The sequence below is a fragment of the Neoarius graeffei genome, chromosome 15 (assembly GCF_027579695.1).
Source record: "Neoarius graeffei isolate fNeoGra1 chromosome 15, fNeoGra1.pri, whole genome shotgun sequence".
Classification (NCBI taxonomy): Eukaryota; Metazoa; Chordata; class Actinopteri; order Siluriformes; family Ariidae; genus Neoarius; species Neoarius graeffei.
The window spans coordinates 3088157-3106972 of NC_083583.1; the positions used below are offsets into that span (position 1 = coordinate 3088157).

Here is an 18816-nt window from a genome sequence, read left to right on the forward strand (position 1 = left end):
TTATCAAGGATATTCCTGAGTAGATGGTTATCTTTTCAAGCCCCCAAGATGAGAAACTGCCAGTTCACTCAGTTCCCGACAGTCTTCCTCTGTAGCGCGCATGAGATAGATAGATAGATAGATAGATAGATAGATAGATAGAAAATGTGTAGAACACAGTGGTTACCTTTCATCATGTTTTCCTGAACAAAACTAAAAACAAATCAAGTCTTGCAATATTGCAATCTGAGAGCATTTAACACGTTTCAGTTAATAATTAATGACGAGGATTGCGCGCACGCATTTTTCTTCCTGTTAAAGTGCATCAGATATGATGAGATCAGATGTCGCAAGCGTGAAAATGTTGCTCATAATCCTGCGTCTGGTGCAGTGTGTGTGTGTGTGAGAGAGATAATAGGGGAATCAACAAACTGTCCAAATGTCAGATCAAATGTCATTTATTAAGTCATTGGGCTTATTTTTGCTCCAGTAATCCCCAAGTGGTCATTCTGGTGGTGGTGAACACTTGATGAATCAGATTTATTATTAGTAAGCGACATGAAATCTGCTTGCTTCATTTGAACAAATCCCGTTCACTGTCGCTTTAGATTAGTGTCGTTTCTCAGAAATTCGTGAACTGAAATGTCCTGTTGTATATGGATTTGAACATCCAAACACAACGCAGTGCTTTCACATCGTTATTTTTGGAAGATTCCAACCACAATATCCAATTTCAGCGAGCAAACAAGCACGGAGTCAGATGAACTGAAATGTCCCAGATAACCGCGGTTCCACGTGTGACGTCATGCGAGAGTAGCCCTTGGGGAAGGTTGCTTTTTTCTGGGATCCGGACACTGTGATTTATCGATAGTTTTGTGCTTGATAAAATAAATTCATATTATTCCCCCCCTATTAATTTTGGTTGTTACTAATGAGATATATATCATTTTAAAGCATTACAATAATGCATTACATACACTTTAATATTTAAATAAATCACAATATACATTGATAATTGTGCTACTCGATTTAATTTGGCTTCATTATGAAGTAACAGTGTTCTGCTACAGAAAAAAAGAGACTTTCATAAAAGCTAAACAAACATCAATCAACAATTTCATACATTTAAAAAAAAATCTGTTTATCATCAGTGGAGTGTGTGCCAATCCCAGGCCAGAACTCAACAACGCTGTAGTGTAAAAGAGTTTAAAAGTGACTGTGTTAGTTATCTAAGAGTAGTGCAGGTCCAGGGGTGCAGCTCTTTGCGTGTTTTGAGTGTGTATCTGCGTAAATCAGGACACAGTGAACAGAACGTTTCGATAACGTTCTGTGAAACCACGCAGTAACAGTGAACCTCGCGGAGTTTCGTGCACCGTGCTGCCAAGGTCTCCAGCACCGCATTGAGCTCGGGGGACGCAGTGGTCTGCAGTTCAATCACCTCCAGCGTTCCTGCGTAACTCTGTGCCACCATGCGTATCTCCTCCAGCAGGCAGGTCCACGTGTGGAGGTGGAGCCGTCTGACAGGGATGCTGGGCTGAAGCACGCTGGGAACCTGCAGCTCCGGGAGGGTGTGGTCCAGCTCCAGGTCTACCCTCAGTCCAGGATGCCTGTCTCTCACATCTGCCCAGATTTGGTCGCACAGCGGCGTGACGTACTTCAGTGCACGCTCGCAGCGTAGCTCCAGCAGCTTCAGCTCTGTTCTCTGGGGTTCAAGGAGGTCTCGGAAGACATCGTGAGACACACTGGCTTGGAAGAGGCCGATTGTGTTGAGTGCCGGACAGCATTTCAGGACATCCCTGATCGTCTCCGAGACTACTCCGCACACCAGAGAACCGTTATTGATGAAGAGACTTCGCAGGGCGGGGCACAGGGCGGCTACGCTCTTGACAAAGCTGTCGCTCAAGGTGAACGGCACACCCCTCAGGTCCAAGACTGTGAGCGATGAACCATTTGTCAAGACGGCCACTAATCCTTGGAGCAGATCCTGTCCTGCGTAAAACAGAGGAGAGTTCTCCAAACAGCTGACGCATAACCCGCGCAGCCGTCCATCACCGCTTGCGAGAACCTGCTGCAGAACCCACAGTCCATTCTTCCTATGAGCAGGATCATCCATGCTGATAATCAGCTTTAAGTGTCTGATACATGGTAGAAGATCACAGAACCTGTGGGGAACACAGTCTCCAGACTCACACCTGAGTGGGGGAAAAAAATTATCAAGACAAAGTCACAAACTGCAGTAACACTAAATCAATTCTACTCACCTGATCTCAGTGTGTCCCCAGACCCTCGGACAGGTTAAGCTGTTGGCCCAATTTTTACACACCAGGAAGACATTGCATTTATCCTTCAGAGACAGGAAAGAGAAAATATGTGCAAGGATTTCTTCTGGAAGTTCCATTAATCTGTCTTTCAAACCAAACAATACTGCACAAAAAGTCTCAACAAAGCCTCTGAATCCACTTTACTGCAGGACTGTCTTTTCTTCACCACCTCAACGTGATCAGGTTTGGAGTATGACCTTACTTCCTATTACTCTCTTCTCCACTCCTACGTCACTGGATACGTCAGACACGGCGCTCTCCGCCGCCATCTTGGTAAGGGCAAGTTTTCAAGCTCATGGCAGAGATCACTGACTTGAATTTACAATGTCAACTAAAATATTATACAAAAATACCGTCATATTGTACAGCATTTGGATATAGAAATAAACGACACAAATAAGAAAAAAAGGGACGTTCAGAAGGAAGATACTGTTATATGAATGAAAAATAATGGTTGTAACACTTATTATATTATTATTATTAGATAAAGTGTGTTGTGTATTTAAATATACCAGCAGCAGTAAAACACTTGCTCAACTTCAAATGATTAAGATTATTTTAGTCCAAACACTGGTGCAGTTTTTAGGAACAAGAGCGTTACGTGTGAATTTATAAAGATAGATTGACTTGTATTGGAATGAAGACCTTTCCAATATGGCGGGCGTGTTGCCGTAGTTAGCATTAATGGCTAATACCTAGTCTATTTTTTTCTACACTTACGAGCGAGACGCCCAGAAACTTTTGACCAATCAACTTGATGCGCACGTTCGTTTTACCCAATCAGAATTCACTGAATAGTGACGTCGCCGCGTTCCCATACTGACCAACTGAGGCACTGTGTTTTGTCCGAGTTTTAAAACAACTTCTTTATTCCAAAGTGCTGCTGTTTTTTCGGACAAAACCCCTTTCCATCGACGCGTAAGTAGTTAAATTATTTCAAACCACTGTAAATTGTTCTTTAGCTTTGCCAGTTTCCGCCAATTTGTTTTTTGCTAACTGATTTAGCTAAGTAGCTTGTTAGCTCGAAACGTCAGATTGTTCCAGTCAGTGGAAATATTGGAGAAATTCGATCTGTTAGTGTTTACTTCATGAAAAAATTCTCGCGTTGACTTCTTTGGAATACATATTCTGTTAAGAAATAAAAATTTTTTTTTAGTCATGTCTTTTTTTTCCTGTCTCGTGCTCCATTAACATTACCTGCAAACGAAACTCGCGTGACGTGACGCGGGCACTTCCTGTTTGTCCTTGCGCGCACGAGCTGCGGTTAGAGCCGGAAGATAAGGAGGAAATCTTGTGCATTTTAACTTTTTTCACTTTAATGTACTAAAATAGAGTTTACAGAGTTGTGGAAATGGAGTTAAAACGAGCCAAATTCCCTCTTTACCTCTTTAAACTTCATCATTTACAAATAAAATCAGTTTCAGAGTCAGAGAGAGTTTAATCAGCCAAGATTTCACTGAGTTTCAGCAGCAAGATGCAGAAAAGTTCTAAAAGTGGCCCAAGTCACTGCTTTTAAGGTCCAGTGTCCGTTCATCCATTTATATATCCATCTATCCATCCATCTGTTCATTCATTTATTCTCTTTGTCTTTTTAACATATTAAAATGAGGTAATTAATATCAACCTGCACTATTGTCAGAGCTGCAGTTCAAGAGAATTAATCGACACCTTCTCTTCTGAACAATCACAATCCAGAACATTATTATTATTATTATTATTATTATTATTATTATTATTGACAGTGTAAAAATCAGTGGTGTGTAGATATCTTAGAGTGCTGAAAAAAGTGTTTTTATTTATTTTTTGTTGTTTCAGGCTCTGAGCGGAACAGGGGAGTCTGGAATGCTCAGAAAATGGACAGAAGCACAGATACATTGGTACGCAAACCTGGATTTTATTCACACAGCCCTGTTAAATCCCACTGCGAGCAGTTATTTATTTATTTTTGCTCGCACTGTTTGTGTGTTTGTTTTTTCCCCCAAAAAAATTAATTTTTCTTGTATTTTTATGACATGATTTATTTATTTGTTTGTTTGTTGTTCACTGAGAGAAGCGATCTTTGGTTGGTTCATTGATTTTGTTGCCAGTTTAAAAAAAAACTGTTTGAGCTCTTTGTCATTAATGAAGTACAAAGTGAACAGATGAGTAAAAAGTGCAATTTGTGTTCGCTTTTGTTTCGGTTAATAAAACTACAGCTGAAGAGAAGTTTCAGGAACATTTGTGTTTAATAGTAGTTTAAATACTGTATATAAATGTATAAATTGTTAAGAATAGTTTACATTGAGTCAAGTTTTAACTCGGGCTACTCGTTTAAAATAAAAAAAAAATTCTTTCATTCTTATAGTTAAAGTTTACTAAATATTTCAGTTTCGCACAATCTCATTATTGTCTTTGTTGTTGTTTTGATCTTGAAGCAGACCTTCTTCAGGTTCTCAGGTTCCTCCTAAAGCCTCTGCAGAATTCTAAATACGGTTTCAACCTTCACAATAATTGAATATTCAGGAATTTACAACATTTTATATTTTTCACATCTCCGTCACCTGAATCATGTGATCAAGATGAACATTTTATTTGCTCTGAGATGGAAATTGTTTTAATCTGGATCACTTCCAGTGCACTATTTTACATTTATATTTTAAACATTGTCCAGGGGAGGATCCCCTGCCCTTTTTTCACATCACGCTGATAGTGTACGCTTTGGGTCTGCCTACTACTCTTTTCCAAATGCCCTGAGCGCTCTCTTTCCCTCCTCACTAGTGGGCGTATCCTATCCTACCTTTACTAAACTACTGTATTTAAAGTGTTGAATACACTGAAATAGAATTTATTTTTAAAAACCGGTGCTGTATTTTTTTTATTTTTTGTGTAAATCATACACACTTGTCGCTCGGCTCAGAACCTGCGAGTGGAGCGAATACATGGAGCCGAAAACCACAGGTCGTGTTTCACAGATTGGGGAAAAGAAGTGCATCACTGTCCCTGGATTTCATGGTCACGCCACATCACTTTGCATCTCATTTGTAGGAAGTTACCCTCACATCTGCTTTGTTGCGTCACACACCCCGCACACTTTGCGTCATTAATGGTTGTGCCGCCTCTTTTGTTATAAATGAGGCTTCTGGACCTGAAAAAGGAAACAAGGAAGTAACTTGGGAATAAATGTCTGACCTCTCAGTCAGGAGGTTAATAACCTCAGAGTACATCATTATGTCATTTGTCTTCTGATGTGAAGGTTTTGGGTTTGGAATGTTCGTGTTCAGTTTGTTGTTCATGTTTTTGTAGAAGTTGACTGTGAGCAGTCTGGATGATCGTGCATGGTCGGGGTGTGTCGTGTTGTTCCTGCGCTGCTGTGGTCCAAAACCTGATCTTCTGTCCTTCTACAAAGACCAGCAGGAGAAGTTCAGTGTCTTCAAGACCATTAAACTCACTCTGACAGGTGCGTGCATGCTCCAGACTCCACTGATCACCTGGGAGTTGATCACAAACTCGTGTTTGTTTTTGGGAAAGACTTTTTCTTTGCCTGCTTGCATCATGCTGTGTAAATTTTGTGTTTTATACGTAAAATTTTATTTTCAAACTTTTGTCTTCAACATTTTATATATTTTAGACCTGAGTGTTTAAATTTTTTACCAGTTGGAAGATTTTATTTTTTATTTCAGGCATATAGATTTTAGCTTGTGGACAGTCCATTTCCTTTTTAATATAAGGAATATGTAAAAACATTCAAAATTAATCTCATCTCATTATCTGTAGCCGCATTATCCTGTTCTACAGGGTCGCAGGCAAGCTGGAGCCTATCCCAGCTGACTACGGGCGAAAGGCGGGGTTCACCCTGGACAAGTCGCCAGGTCATCACAGGGCTGACACATAGACACAGACAACCATTCACACTCACATTCACACCTACGCTCAATTTAGAGTCACCAGTTAACCTAACCTGCATGTCTTTGGACTGTGGGGGAAACCGGAGCACCCGGAGGAAACCCACGCGGACACGGGGAGAACATGCAAACTCCGCACAGAAAGGCCCTCGCCGGCCACGGGGCTCGAACCCGGACCTTCTTGCTGTGAGGCGACAGCGTTAACCACTACACCACCGTACCGCCCTAAAAGTGTATTGTGATGTGATTTATGATGATTATTTATATTGTCACATCTTCAAGCACTAAAATGACCACAGATGAGAAGTTCAGTGTTGGTGATGCCGTGTTAATATCTCCATCCTGTGGATCAGATGTTGCAGGTGGACTCGATGGTTATGAAATCCTCAAGCTTCATGATGCCGATCCGTTCCTGGGAGTGGAGCTGAAGTTCATGGATATCGTTCCCTGTAGGCGTTTCCTAGACAGCTACACGTGTGGCTCACTGCTTCAGTTCCTCTCCCAGCATGCATCACGCCTGCTCTCACTTCCCAACAGTGTGGGTGTTGAAGCCACACTCAAAGCAGGAACACACACCCTGGACCACAGCCTTCAAGATCCAGAACTCTGTCTCCAGCTCATATACCAGTCTCAGGTACACACACATTCTCTCTGTCACCTATACAAAAACGTACCGGTTTTTTTTATTCAGTGCATTATTATTTATTAGAATAATTATTTTAATAAACAGAATACTAATAATAACCATATCAGCTAAAAATAAAGTTGAAATTAAAATCTAAAATAAATAAAATGAAGGTAATGGTAAAATAAATCCCACAGTAAACACCATGCTTTTACCGTGAGTGTTCAGTTCATTATAAACGTGAACATGTTTGGCTGGTGGTTTACAGCCCGTGCGTTTGCGGGATGATGAGGTCACGCAGCTCGAGCAGCAACTACAGAACAGCTATATTCCACCCATCCAGACCCGGAAGGAAGTGCCCAAGAACTGCTTCCTTTTCCAGAGGCGAGTGTTTGGTGAGTACCGTTGTGCATTAGAACAAAATTTAATTCCAAAACTAAAGACTTGGGGTCATTTATTAAAGTGTTTATATGTGTTCAGTTTTTAGGAAATTATGGATGTAATGAAACTTTGACCACCAAATATTTTAATCTGAGAACGGACAAAAATAAGTTTTGGTTTTTTGGGTAAAAGAATAAAAATGCAGAAGGTTTTTGGACTTGTTTTGCTGAAAGAGTTGAACACGTGTTTTTTGTTTGTTTGTTTTTTAAAGCATGACTTGGTTATGTGCTTTTAATGAGATTTAGTGTCCATTCAGTTTTATGTATTAACATGGGTGCAAGTTTTCCGGCCTGTGCCAGAAGCTCCGTTTTTTTCAGTTCTGAAAAAGTCTCATGTCTCATCTCATTTATTTCTAGCCGCTTTTTTTCCAAATCGTGTAAATCCGTTGAGATTTTCCGGGGGGTATAGGGGCAGCCCTCTCACTGTCTCACTCTCAGCGTATCACCGGGTTACTGCGGTACAGTCTCTGCACGAGACAAATCTTTTAATCTCGTCTTCGCCACAAACCTCATTCAATTTATACGCCGCTCACCGGCGAGCGGTCCTGACTAGCCCGTTGTTTCACGGTGTTATACCGTACATGTGTGATATCATGTTTCACGCACGTAGCACATTGTTTGACCAAATCAACACAGCTATTCCCATGAGTCGCCGTTTCTTTTGGTGCAAGTTAGAACGGTGCTTTTGATTGGCTCACTGTTAACTGCCGTCCAATGAAACTTCAGCTTTTATAATAAGCCTGATTTCGTTTCCCTCCCTTGTGACAGATCCACGTGCTTTGCCTCTGGTTGCTGATCAAAATATGTCAAAATGAAGTTTTTATCGGAAGGCTCCAATACAAAAGAATTAGAAAAGACGTCTAGATATACAGTGGGGCAAAAAAGTATTTAGTCAGTCACCAATTGTGCAAGTTCTCCCACTTAAAAAGATGAGAGAGGCCTGTAATTTTCATCATAGGTACACTTCAACTATGAGAGACAGAATGAGGGAAAAAAAATCCAGAAAATCACATTGTCTGTCTGATTTTTAAAGAATTTATTTGCAAATTATGGTGGAAAATAAGTATTTGGTCAATAACAAAAGTTCATCTCAATACTTTGTTATATACCCTTTGTTGGCAATGACAGAGGTCAAACGTTTTCTGTAAGTCTTCACAAGGTTTTCACACACTGTTGCTGGTATTTTGGCCCATTCCTCCATGCAGATCTCCTCTAGAGCAGTGATGTTTTGGGGCTGTCGCTGGGCAACACGGACTTTCAACTCCCTCCAAAGATTTTCTATGGGGTTGAGATCTGGAGACTGGCTAGGCCACTCCAGGACCTTGAAATGCTTCTTACGAAGCCACTCCTTCGTTGCCCAGGCGGTGTGTTTGGGATCATTGTCATGCTGAAAGACCCAGCCACGTTTCATCTTCAATGCCCTTGCTGATGGAAGGAGGTTTTCACTCAAAATCTCACGATACATGGCCCCATTCATTCTTTCCTTTACACGGATCAGTCGTCCTGGTCCCTTTGCAGAAAAACAGCCCCAAAGCATGATGTTTCCACCCCCATGCTTCACAGTAGGTATGGTGTTCTTTGGATGCAACTCAGCATTCTTTCTCCTCCAAACACGACAAGTTCAGTTTTTACCAAAAAGCTCTATTTTGGTTTCATCTGACCATATGACATTCTCCCAGTCCTCTTCTGGATCATCCAAATGCTCTCTAGCAAACTTCAGACGGGCCTGGACATGTACTGGCTTAAGCAGGGGGACACGTCTGGCACTGCAGGATTTGAGTCCCTGGCGGCGTAGTGTGTTACTGATGGTAGCCTTTGTTACTTTGGTCCCAGCTCTCTGCAGGTCATTCACTAGGTCCCCCCGTGTGGTTCTGGGATTTTTGCTCACCGTTCTTGTGATCATTTTGACCCCACGGGGTGAGATCTTGCGTGGAGCCCCAGATCGAGGGAGATTATCAGTGGTCTTGTATGTCTTCCATTTTCTAATAATTGCTCCCACAGTTGATTTCTTCACACCAAGCTGCTTACCTATTGCAGATTCAGTCTTCCCAGCCTGGTGCAGGTCTACAATTTTGTTTCTGGTGTCCTTTGACAGCTCTTTGGTCTTGGCCATAGTGGAGTTTGGAGTGTGACTGTTTGAGGTTGTGGACAGGTGTCTTTTATACTGATAACGAGTTCAAACAGGTGCCATTAATACAGGTAACGAGTGGAGGACAGAGGAGCCTCTTAAAGAAGTTGTTACAGGTCTGTGAGAGCCAGAAATCTTGCTTGTTTGTAGGTGACCAAATACTTATTTTACCGAGGAATTTACCAATTAATTCATTAAAAATCCTACAATGTGATTTCCTGGATTCTTTCCCCCCATTCTGTCTCTCACAGTTGAAGTGTACCTATGATGAAAATTACAGGCCTCTCTCATCTTTTTAAGTGGGAGAACTTGCACAATTGGTGACTGACTAAATACTTTTTTGCCCCACTGTAAATGGAGATGGGAATGGTTAAGTGAGTGTGACAAAAACGGTGACAAATGGGGAATATGGCTGAGAAAACTGGACATCCCTGGAGTTGTGTATTGCGACTGCTGTTCAAAGACTATCAAGTACGGCTCCAGCGGGAAGAAGGGACTTAAAAGTCACGCCCATGAGATGAATCACTTTTCTGATTTTTGTGCTATGTAGTAATAAGTGAATTCAAAACATTTATTGGTGATTTAAATTGTCATCTGATATTGTGTGATATGCAAATGCAATGTGCTTTCTTCTGGAATTGAAATTATTCATCACAAGTATCTGCTTTTATAAACTTTTTTTTTTTTACATTTAATTACCTTTCAATTATTAAATAAAAGTAAGGTAGGTCTTGAAATAAGTTTGTTAGCTTTATCATCTTTTCTAATGTGGTTGTTAGGTTAAACTCATTTGTAGTCAGTGATGGATTATAAAATATAGATATTTTTGTATATGGAAAAAGCTGAATCCTATTTGCTAAAATCCAGGAGTTTGTGAGGACATCAAGACATGTGGCCCCTTATTTTAACTCAAGCTGTGTATATATTGTAAAAAAGGTATCACAGCAAAAGCATATTAAAAATGGTTGTTTCAACATTTAAATTAGTAGTTGCTCAATGTTTTGAAATATCAAGCCTTGTACTTGAAATATTATTTCAGATGAATTGATGAAATGTATTAAACATTTTGATGTGAATATGCAAATCATATAACTAATATTATAAATGTTTGCATGAGAGACAACCATTTTAACTTGTAATTTAAAATTTTTTTCGAGCCCTAAGGGGGGCTCACCTCCTTTTGTAAACACCCCCCCCATGGCTGCACCATGCACGTCTGACTTTGTCAGACTTTTCAGGTTTTTGAAAATTTTATACTTGCACCCATGTATTAATCATGTTAAATTATTTTCATTGAAGTCATGCAGTGTACACAGCGGTACAAAAAGCTAAATGATGCTAATAATAATAATAGTCAAGACACTTTTTCAGTTTTGGTTTTCAGTTCCTTAATTTGACTTATGGTGAAGAGTTAGGTCCTGCATTTTGTTTTGTGTGATGATCATGTGGCAGGCAGGCAGTGGCAGGGATGTGAGAGATTCCGTTCTAACACGAGCAAGGCCAAGGACTGATCCTAGGAGAACACCTTGAGCGACAAAAGCAGTGGTGGGTTTGTGTTTGCTGATGGAAACAAGATGATGAAATTTTGAGTAATGTCTTTTATCCTGTTTCTGTACACGCCCTTAAAGACGACAGGCCTCTGACGCCCATGGATCAGCAGCGCTTCGCTTCTCACGTGGGCCGCGACTGGAAGCGAGTGGGTCGGGCATTACAGAAGAACTGCCGGGCGCTGAAGGGGTCAGCCATCGACAATCTGGCCTACGAGTATGAGAGAGAGGGGCTTTACGAACAAGCCTATCAACTTCTGGGACGCTTCATCCAATCAGAGGGCCGGAATGCCAGGCTGGGGCGTCTCATTAGTGCGCTGGAGGAAGCCAAGCTGGTCAGCATGGCCGAGATCATGTTGGACATTCAGCCCCGAGAGTGAGGGACTTGAACTGTGTGTGTGTGTGTGTGTGTGTGAGAGAGAGAGACTGGGTCTGGTACCTAAAGGTGTACTTTTTTTTTTTTTTTTAAAGTTTAGTTTTGTACAATATTTTTAATAATGCAGCATTGTCCATATGTGTCTTAGGTAATATAATATAGCACTAGGTTTAGACTGCAGGAGCCTTTAAAACCTCCTGGTGCTTGTTAAACACCCGACCACTTTCACTCCTGGTCGATTTGAATCTGAATCAGATCAAAATTGACTCCTTTGATTCATTTTTGCCTTGACTGTTCAAATCATTAAAGAAACCAATGAAGGAAAAAAAAACATTCTTTGAGGTGTGTGTGTGTGTGTGTGTGTGAGAGAGAGACTGAATGTTCTCATAAAACGCTTTCATTCTTTGGGTGGAAAAATGGGGAAAAACAAACCTTTACTTATTAAGGGCATATAGAAATCATAAAAATGATCTGAGCACAGAGCCAACGCCGAAGGAATGATTGTATCATCATATAAATAAACGTTTTAAGAATTTTTGTAATTTTGTGTGTCATATCAGACTTCTCAAATCCCTGGAACACGGGGCATTTCTGCAGCACATTCAAGTGGCATGTTTGATTCACTCCCTGCAGGTGAGTCGATTAAGAGTCGATTCGCTTTCTCACTGGAGTTCACTCTGAAACGGACACCATTTTACTCAGACGCTCTCGCACCCGAGTGTGAACGCTGTGTTCTCACCTGATTAAAGAACCGCACCGAGGAGGAGAGGAACACACAAGGGTTCTGTTCAAACTTACTAAACTGTGTGTGTTTTAGTCAGGAACAAGATCAGGAGCCAGTGTTCCTTATTCGAGAACCAAAAGCATTTGGAACACTTTTTCACGAGCACCTTCCTGTCTGCTGCGAGTCCATGTTTAGGGCTCTGTGTCTGTGTTGATAAAGATTCAGATGAAATGCTGCCTGGTCTTTAATATGAAACTGATTTTCTGTGATATGAGATGAACCATGGATAAATTTAAGTGTGGGTGTGGGGGGTGTAAGTGAATCAGCCTATTTTGGTGATTTACTCGTGTAAAGATTAGATTTCATGCTTGTATATTTGGTACACAGGAAGCAGAGACATTTTGAGAATCAAAAATACTTATGTGGATTATTATTATTATTATTATTATTATTTATGATTTCTGTCTAGCGGTGTAAAGGATTACAATGAGACAACTAACATGTAGAATATTTTTTTAAAGTAAAAATGTCTAAGAAAAATACCCATTGTTATTAAAGTATAGGCAGCTCCTTAAATTCTACAAGTGCCAATTTTTTTATATATATAAAATTTTTAATAAATTGAATTCAAGTTTGGACTTTTCTCCTGTTTTCAGTGTGAGATGAAACTAAATAAAAACAAACATTTTATAATAACTTTTACCCATCTTTACAAAGGGTTCCAATAATTCTGGAACTGACTGTAGTTTAGTTTAAATTTTGGTTTAAAAAAAAAAGTTCCAAGGTGTCACTGTGTAAATATTTTGGTTTTATAAACATTGTGAAAATCCTGGATCTTATTTCCTGCATGTTGTGACAGCAGACTTCAAATGTGTTTTTAATAATAACTCAAATTATTAAAATGTCATATTTGCTGTAAATACGTATGATACTGCACTGAATTGTGGGGTAGATGGACCTGCTGCCAAAATGATTCATTATGATTGCAAAAATTATTCAATAAAAAAAATGAATAAATCAATAATAATAATATAACTATATCCCTGGTGTGTATGTGAGAGGAATTTAAAGGTTTTTTTGTCGCGCCCCCCCCCCCCCCCCCCCCCCCCCCAATGACCATGAATGTCTCTCACTGCTCTATATTGGTTTTTTTTCTTTCAAATAAATGTTTCCATGTTTGTAGGACAACAGACTCCTGAGGTTCTCATTTCTGTGTGTGTTGCTGTTACAGTAAAATATTGATGAAGTCCAAAGTCAGTTATTTTCCTATAACATGTCTGTGTTTTATTCCTTTTGTACACAACCAACAATTTTTGTTTTATTAAAGAATAACTTGTTTATTTAATGTTCACATTAGTTCCTGTTGTCACATTGCATAGCCTTATAGCAGCGATAAACAGTCGTTCCCTTCTCTCTGTTGAAGTTAATCCAACAAAAAACTTTGCAGTTTGCTCCTGAGAAACGGTAAAGAAGTGTAAACTCCTCTGTCCTGAAGACGTCAGAAAACTTAAAGTTCCAGCTTCATCTCTGACTGATACACAGTACTCACACTGGAGACTCCTTCCATACATATACAGAAATACATTTCTGCTTACTGATCAACAATTACAGCCATTTTTAATCCGTGTTGTATGACTGTTGCTATAGAAACAATAATGATATCAGAACAAGTGCACTGATTATATATAAACCTGCGATGTGCAGCTGCACTACTGATGTTCTAGAGAATTAATCAGCACCTTCCTTTCTGACCAATCACAATCCAGAATGTAATTATTTTAATGCCACTGTAGAGATTAAAAAAGTGATTATTACTGTAATGCTGCTGGAATCTTAATTTCCCTGAGGGAACCCTCCCAAAGGGATCAATAAAGTTCTATCTAATCTAATCTATTAAATTAAAAAAAAAAAATTAAACATACAGTGGTGCTTGAAAGTTTGTGAACCCTTTAGCATTTTCTATATTTCTGCATAAATATGACCTGAAACATCAGATTTTCATACAAGTCCTAAAAGTAGATAAAGAGAACCCAGTTAATTAAATGAGACAAAAATATTATACTTGGTCATTTATTTATTGAGGAAAATGATCCAATATTACATATTTGTGAGTGGCAAAAGTATGTGAACCTCTAGGATCAGCAGTTAATTTGAAGGTGAAATTAGAGTCAGGTGTTTTCAATCAATGGGATGACAATCAGGTGTGAGTGGGCACCCTGTTTTATTTAAAGAACAGGGATCTATCAAAGTCTGATCTTCACAACACATGTTTGTGGAAGTGTATCATGGCACGAACAAAGGAGATTTCTGAGGACCTCAGAAAAAGCCTTGTTGATCCTCATCAGGCTGGAAAAGGTTACAAAACCATCTCTAAAGAGTTTAGACTCCACCAATCCACAGTCAGACAGATTGTGTACAAATGGAGGAAATTCAAAACCATTGTTACCCTCCCCAGGAGTGGTCGACCAACAAAGATCACATTGGCTAATGTTCATGAGTCCACCATCAGGAGAACACTGAACAACAATGGTGTGCATGGCAGGGTTGCAAGAAGAAAGCCACTGCTCTCCAAAAAGAACATTGCTGCTCGTCTGCAGTTTGCTAAAGATCACGTGGACAAGTCAGAAGGCTATGGACCCTTTTCACGTGACATCACGACAAACGCGGCCGCCATTTTGGACATGTACTACCAGTAGTTTACCACAGCCAGCATTGAGGAACGGCAGCAAAGAAAGTGTTTATTTTCAGCAAGACTTCCATCATGCCACTATGTTGTTGTGCACCTGGATGTAGTAACCATCAACAAACAAGGCAAGGGTTATCATTTTATCAGATCCCGGTAGATGCTGACCGACAGAGAAGATGGATAGCGGCATACCAACGCTTGTGTAGTGACCACTTTGTTGGAGGTAAGATGAATAAAATTAGCCAGAAAAGGCATTACATTGCTGTTAACATTCCATTCTAGTTTACTGTAATTATGATCTGGCAGCTATTTACACCAGATCCAGTGTAAATAGCCGCTGGAGCCAACGTCCGAGGTTCCGGCGCGCGCTCGCTCACGGCCCGGCCGGAGCCGGCGGCCGCGGTTCCGGTGCGCGCGCGCGCGCTCGCGGCCCGGCCGGAGCCGGCGGCCGCGGAGCCGGCGCGCGCATCGCTCGCGGCCCGGCCGGACCTTGGCTCCTGCAGCTATTTACACTGGATCCGGTGTAAATAGCTGCCAGATCATAATTACAGTAAACTAGTAAATACAGTTTTCTGCATCTCGCTCCTTTTTCTTTTATGTTTGTCGCCTTCCTCGCATTCAAACCGATTTGGGCCGAAGTCCACTACATGTCCAAAATGGCGGTCGCGTTTACGAAGGTCACGTGACTGAAAAGGGTCCATTGGAAAAATGTTTTGTGGATGGATGAGACCAAAATAGAGCTTTTTGGTTTAAATGAGAAGCGTTATGTTTGGAGAAAGGAAAACGCTGCATTCCAGCATAAGAACCTTATCCCATCTGTGAAACATGGTGGTGGTAGTATCATGGTTTGGGCCTGTTTTGCTGCATCTGGGCCAGGACAGCTTGCCATCATTGATGGAACAATGAATTCTGAATTATACCAGCGAATTCTAAAGGAAAATGTCAGGACATCTGTCCATGAACTGAATCTCAAGAGAAGGTGGGTCATGCAGCAAGACAACGACCCTAAGCACACAAGTCGTTCTACCAAAGAATGGTTAAAGAAGAATGAAGTGAATGTTTTGGAATGGCCAAGTCAAAGTCCTGACCTTAATCTGATGGAAATGTTGTGGAAGGACCTGAAGCGAGCAGTTCATGTGAGGAAACCCACCAACATCCCAGAGTTGAAGCTGTTCTGTACGGAGGAACGGGCTAAAATTCCTCCAAGCCGGTGTGCAGGACTGATCAACAGTTACTGCAAACGTTTAGTTGCAGTTATTGCTGCACAAGGGGGTCACACCAGATACTGAAAGCAAAGGTTCACATACTTTTGCCACTCACAGATATGTAATATTGGATCATTTTCCTCAATAAATAAATGAGCAAGTATAATATTTTTGTCTCATTTGTTTAACTGGGTTCTCTTTACTTTTAGGACTTGTGTGAAAATCTGATGATGTTTTAGGTCATATTTATGCAGAAATATAGAAAATTCTAAAGGGTTCACAAACTTTCAAGCACCACTGTAATAAAAAAATAAGAGAATGAGTGTATTGCATTTAGGAATAAATGGTGAAATACCTTTTGGTAATTCAATCAAATTTTAGATTTTAAAATATAAGGGAAAAAAGAAGAGAATTTTCCAGCACTTCTGATATTTGTCTTTTTTTTAAACAATTTAAAATCTAATATTGATAAATTGAAGTTCCTTTTTTTCATAATTTAATTCAAAAAGGTAAACTTTCATATATTCTATATTCATTACATGTAAAGTGAAATATTTAAAGCCTTTTTTGTTTTAATTTTGATGATTATGGCTTATAGCTCATGAAAATCAGAAATCCAGTATCTCAAATTATTAGAATATTCCCTAAGATCAATCAAAAAAAGGATTTACAATAGAGAAATGTCCAACTTCTGAAAAGTATATTCATTTATACACTAAATACTTAGTTGGGGCTCCTTTACCAAGAATTACTGTATCAATGCGGTGTGGCATGGAGATGATCAGTCTGTGGCCCTGCTGAGGTGTTATTGAAGCCCAGGTTGCTTTGAAAGTGGCCTTCAGCGTATCTGTATTTTTGGGTCGGGTGTTTCTCATCTTCCTCTTGACAATACCCCATAGATTCTCTATGGGGTTCAGGTCAGGCAAGTTGGCTGGCCAATCACACACAGTAATATCATGGTCAGCAAACCATTTGGTAGTAGTTTTGGCACTGTGGGTAGGTGCTAAGTCCTGCTGGAAAAGGAAATCAGCATCTCCAAAAAGCTCGTCAGCAGATGGAAGCATGAAGCGCTCTAAAATCTCCTGGTAGATGGCTGTGTTGACTTTGGACTTGATAAAATACAGTAGACCAACACCAGTAGATGACATGGCACCCCAAATCATCACAGACTGTGGAAACTTCACACTGGGCTTCAAACACCTTGGATTCTGTGCCTCTCCACTCTTCCTCCAGACTCTAGAACCGTGATTTCCAAATTAAATGCAAAATGTACTTTCATCTGAAAAGAGGACTTTGGACCACTGAGCAACAGTCCATTTCCTTCTCTGCTTAGCCCAGATAAGACACTTCTGACATTGTCTCTGGCTCAGGAGTAGCTTGATATTAGGAATGCAAAAGTTGTATCCCCTTTCTTGAAGATGTCTGTTCGTGATGGGTCTTGATACACTGACACCAGCCTCAGTCCACTCCTTGTGAAGCTCTCCCAAGTTCTTGAATCAACTTTTCTTGACAATCCTCTCAAGACTGCGGCCATCCCTGTTGCTTGCGCACCTTTTCCAGCCACCCTTTTCAGCAATGACCTTTTGTGGCTTACCCTCCTTGTGGAGGGCATCAGTGATCATCTTCTGGACAGCAGTCAAGTCAGCAGTCTTCCCCATGATTGTGGTTGTGTGTACTGAACTAGACCGAGAGATACACTGTGTTCATACTGTTTTACTCAAACTCGAAATGAAATATTCTAATATTTTGAGATGTTTTTTTTTATGTTTTTGTACTGTATGCCATACTGATTAAAATTAAAATAGAAAAATGCTTGAAACATTTTAGTTTATGTGTAATGAGTCTATAATATATAACATTTTCACTTTCTTAAATAACTGATGGAAAATATTGAACTTTTTCACAATAATCTAATTTTTTGAGATGCACTAGTACATGCTAAGTTTATATTGCTAAATAGAATAGAAAAAGTAGAATTATTGATAAATTAGTTTCTTTTGAAGTAGCTAAATGAATTCAACCTGATGTATAGAGCTGCTGGGGGACAAAAAGAAACAGATATAACTGTAATTTTATGAATGAATAAATAAATATTCAGTGTGTACATATATATTTTTAGTTTCTTAATGAAAAGGACATGATGGAGTGGATTTTTAAAAAATCCACCATTTGGTGAAGTCGCTTCATCTCACAATGAAAAAAATGAGAAAAATCCAACCTTTAATTGAATTAAATTTTTTCAGAGAAAGACAAATCCCTCATCAAGAAATAGTTATTTCCAACAAAAATGTGCCATTATTACTGGCACCCCTGGAAATGATGGTGAACACAATGTACCTGAAGCATGTTTCTATTTAAATTGTACAAGTTTGAGTTGATTGGAGTGTGTAGGAACTTTCAAGATATAATCCATGACTTCCTGATTAACTGGGGAACAAATATGAGGTGACACTGAGGCCAAATTCCCTCAGTCATCCATCAGCATGGGAAAGATAAGGCGGATTTTTTCTAACCCTTTTTATTAATTTTTATAAAGGGTGTCAATAATTGTGGAGGACAATGTCATTGGGTTTTTTTGGTTGGTTGGTTGGTTGGTTGGTTGGTTTTGTTTTTGCCCAGGTCCCTTCAGTGGCTCTGTACATTTGCATTTTGATGTGATTTATGAGGAATATTATTAATCTCAGGAGTGAAAAGCTTTAATGTGAGGTGATCTGGTGAAGCCGCGCAGATTAATGACATGTAGGAGGCTTTTCTGCATTAAAGCTTTACACCGAGCTTCCATTAAAGTATTAGATGGTTGAAAGATCACATTCATTTTGGCTATGGGGACTTTGTGTGTGTGTGTGTGTGTGTGTGTGTGTGTGTGTGTGTGTGTGTGTGCGTGTGTGTGTTGGGGGGGGGGTA

The 18816-nt window shown here is 40.0% G+C and overlaps 2 protein-coding genes across 2 annotated transcripts; one reads left to right on the top strand and one right to left on the bottom strand.

The window, feature by feature from the left end:
- Window positions 1-987: 987 nt before the first annotated feature.
- fbxl8 (F-box and leucine-rich repeat protein 8) lies at window positions 988-2734 on the bottom strand. Its single transcript, XM_060940755.1, has 2 exons — window positions 2241-2734; window positions 988-2171 (listed from the first exon to the last, which is right to left on the bottom strand). Exons 1-2 carry the CDS (start codon window positions 2375-2377, stop codon window positions 1205-1207), a joined length of 1104 nt encoding a protein of 367 aa, XP_060796738.1. The 5' UTR covers window positions 2378-2734; the 3' UTR covers window positions 988-1204.
- Window positions 2735-3081: 347 nt separating this feature from the next.
- On the top strand, window positions 3082-11839 carry tradd (tnfrsf1a-associated via death domain). The gene is made up of 6 exons (XM_060940756.1): window positions 3082-3218; window positions 4116-4177; window positions 5583-5736; window positions 6535-6815; window positions 7075-7201; window positions 11003-11839. Exons 2-6 carry the CDS (start codon window positions 4154-4156, stop codon window positions 11299-11301), a joined length of 885 nt encoding a protein of 294 aa, XP_060796739.1. The 5' UTR covers window positions 3082-3218; window positions 4116-4153; the 3' UTR covers window positions 11302-11839.
- Window positions 11840-18816: the final 6977 nt, after the last annotated feature.

Excerpts from the sequence above, each read along its gene's own strand:
- tradd (XM_060940756.1), top strand. The coding sequence starts at position 4,154 with ATGGACAGAAGCACAGATACATTG. Across the intron at positions 5,737-6,534 it reads CATTAAACTCACTCTGACAG|ATGTTGCAGGTGGACTCGAT; the intron begins GTGCGTGCATGC and ends CCTGTGGATCAG. Across the intron at positions 7,202-11,002 it reads TTTCCAGAGGCGAGTGTTTG|ACGACAGGCCTCTGACGCCC; the intron begins GTGAGTACCGTT and ends ACGCCCTTAAAG.
- fbxl8 (XM_060940755.1), bottom strand. The coding sequence starts at position 2,377 with ATGGAACTTCCAGAAGAAATCCTTGCACATATTTTCTCTTTCCTGTCT. Across the intron at positions 2,172-2,240 it reads TGGGGACACACTGAGATCAG|GTGTGAGTCTGGAGACTGTG; the intron begins GTGAGTAGAATT and ends TCCCCCACTCAG.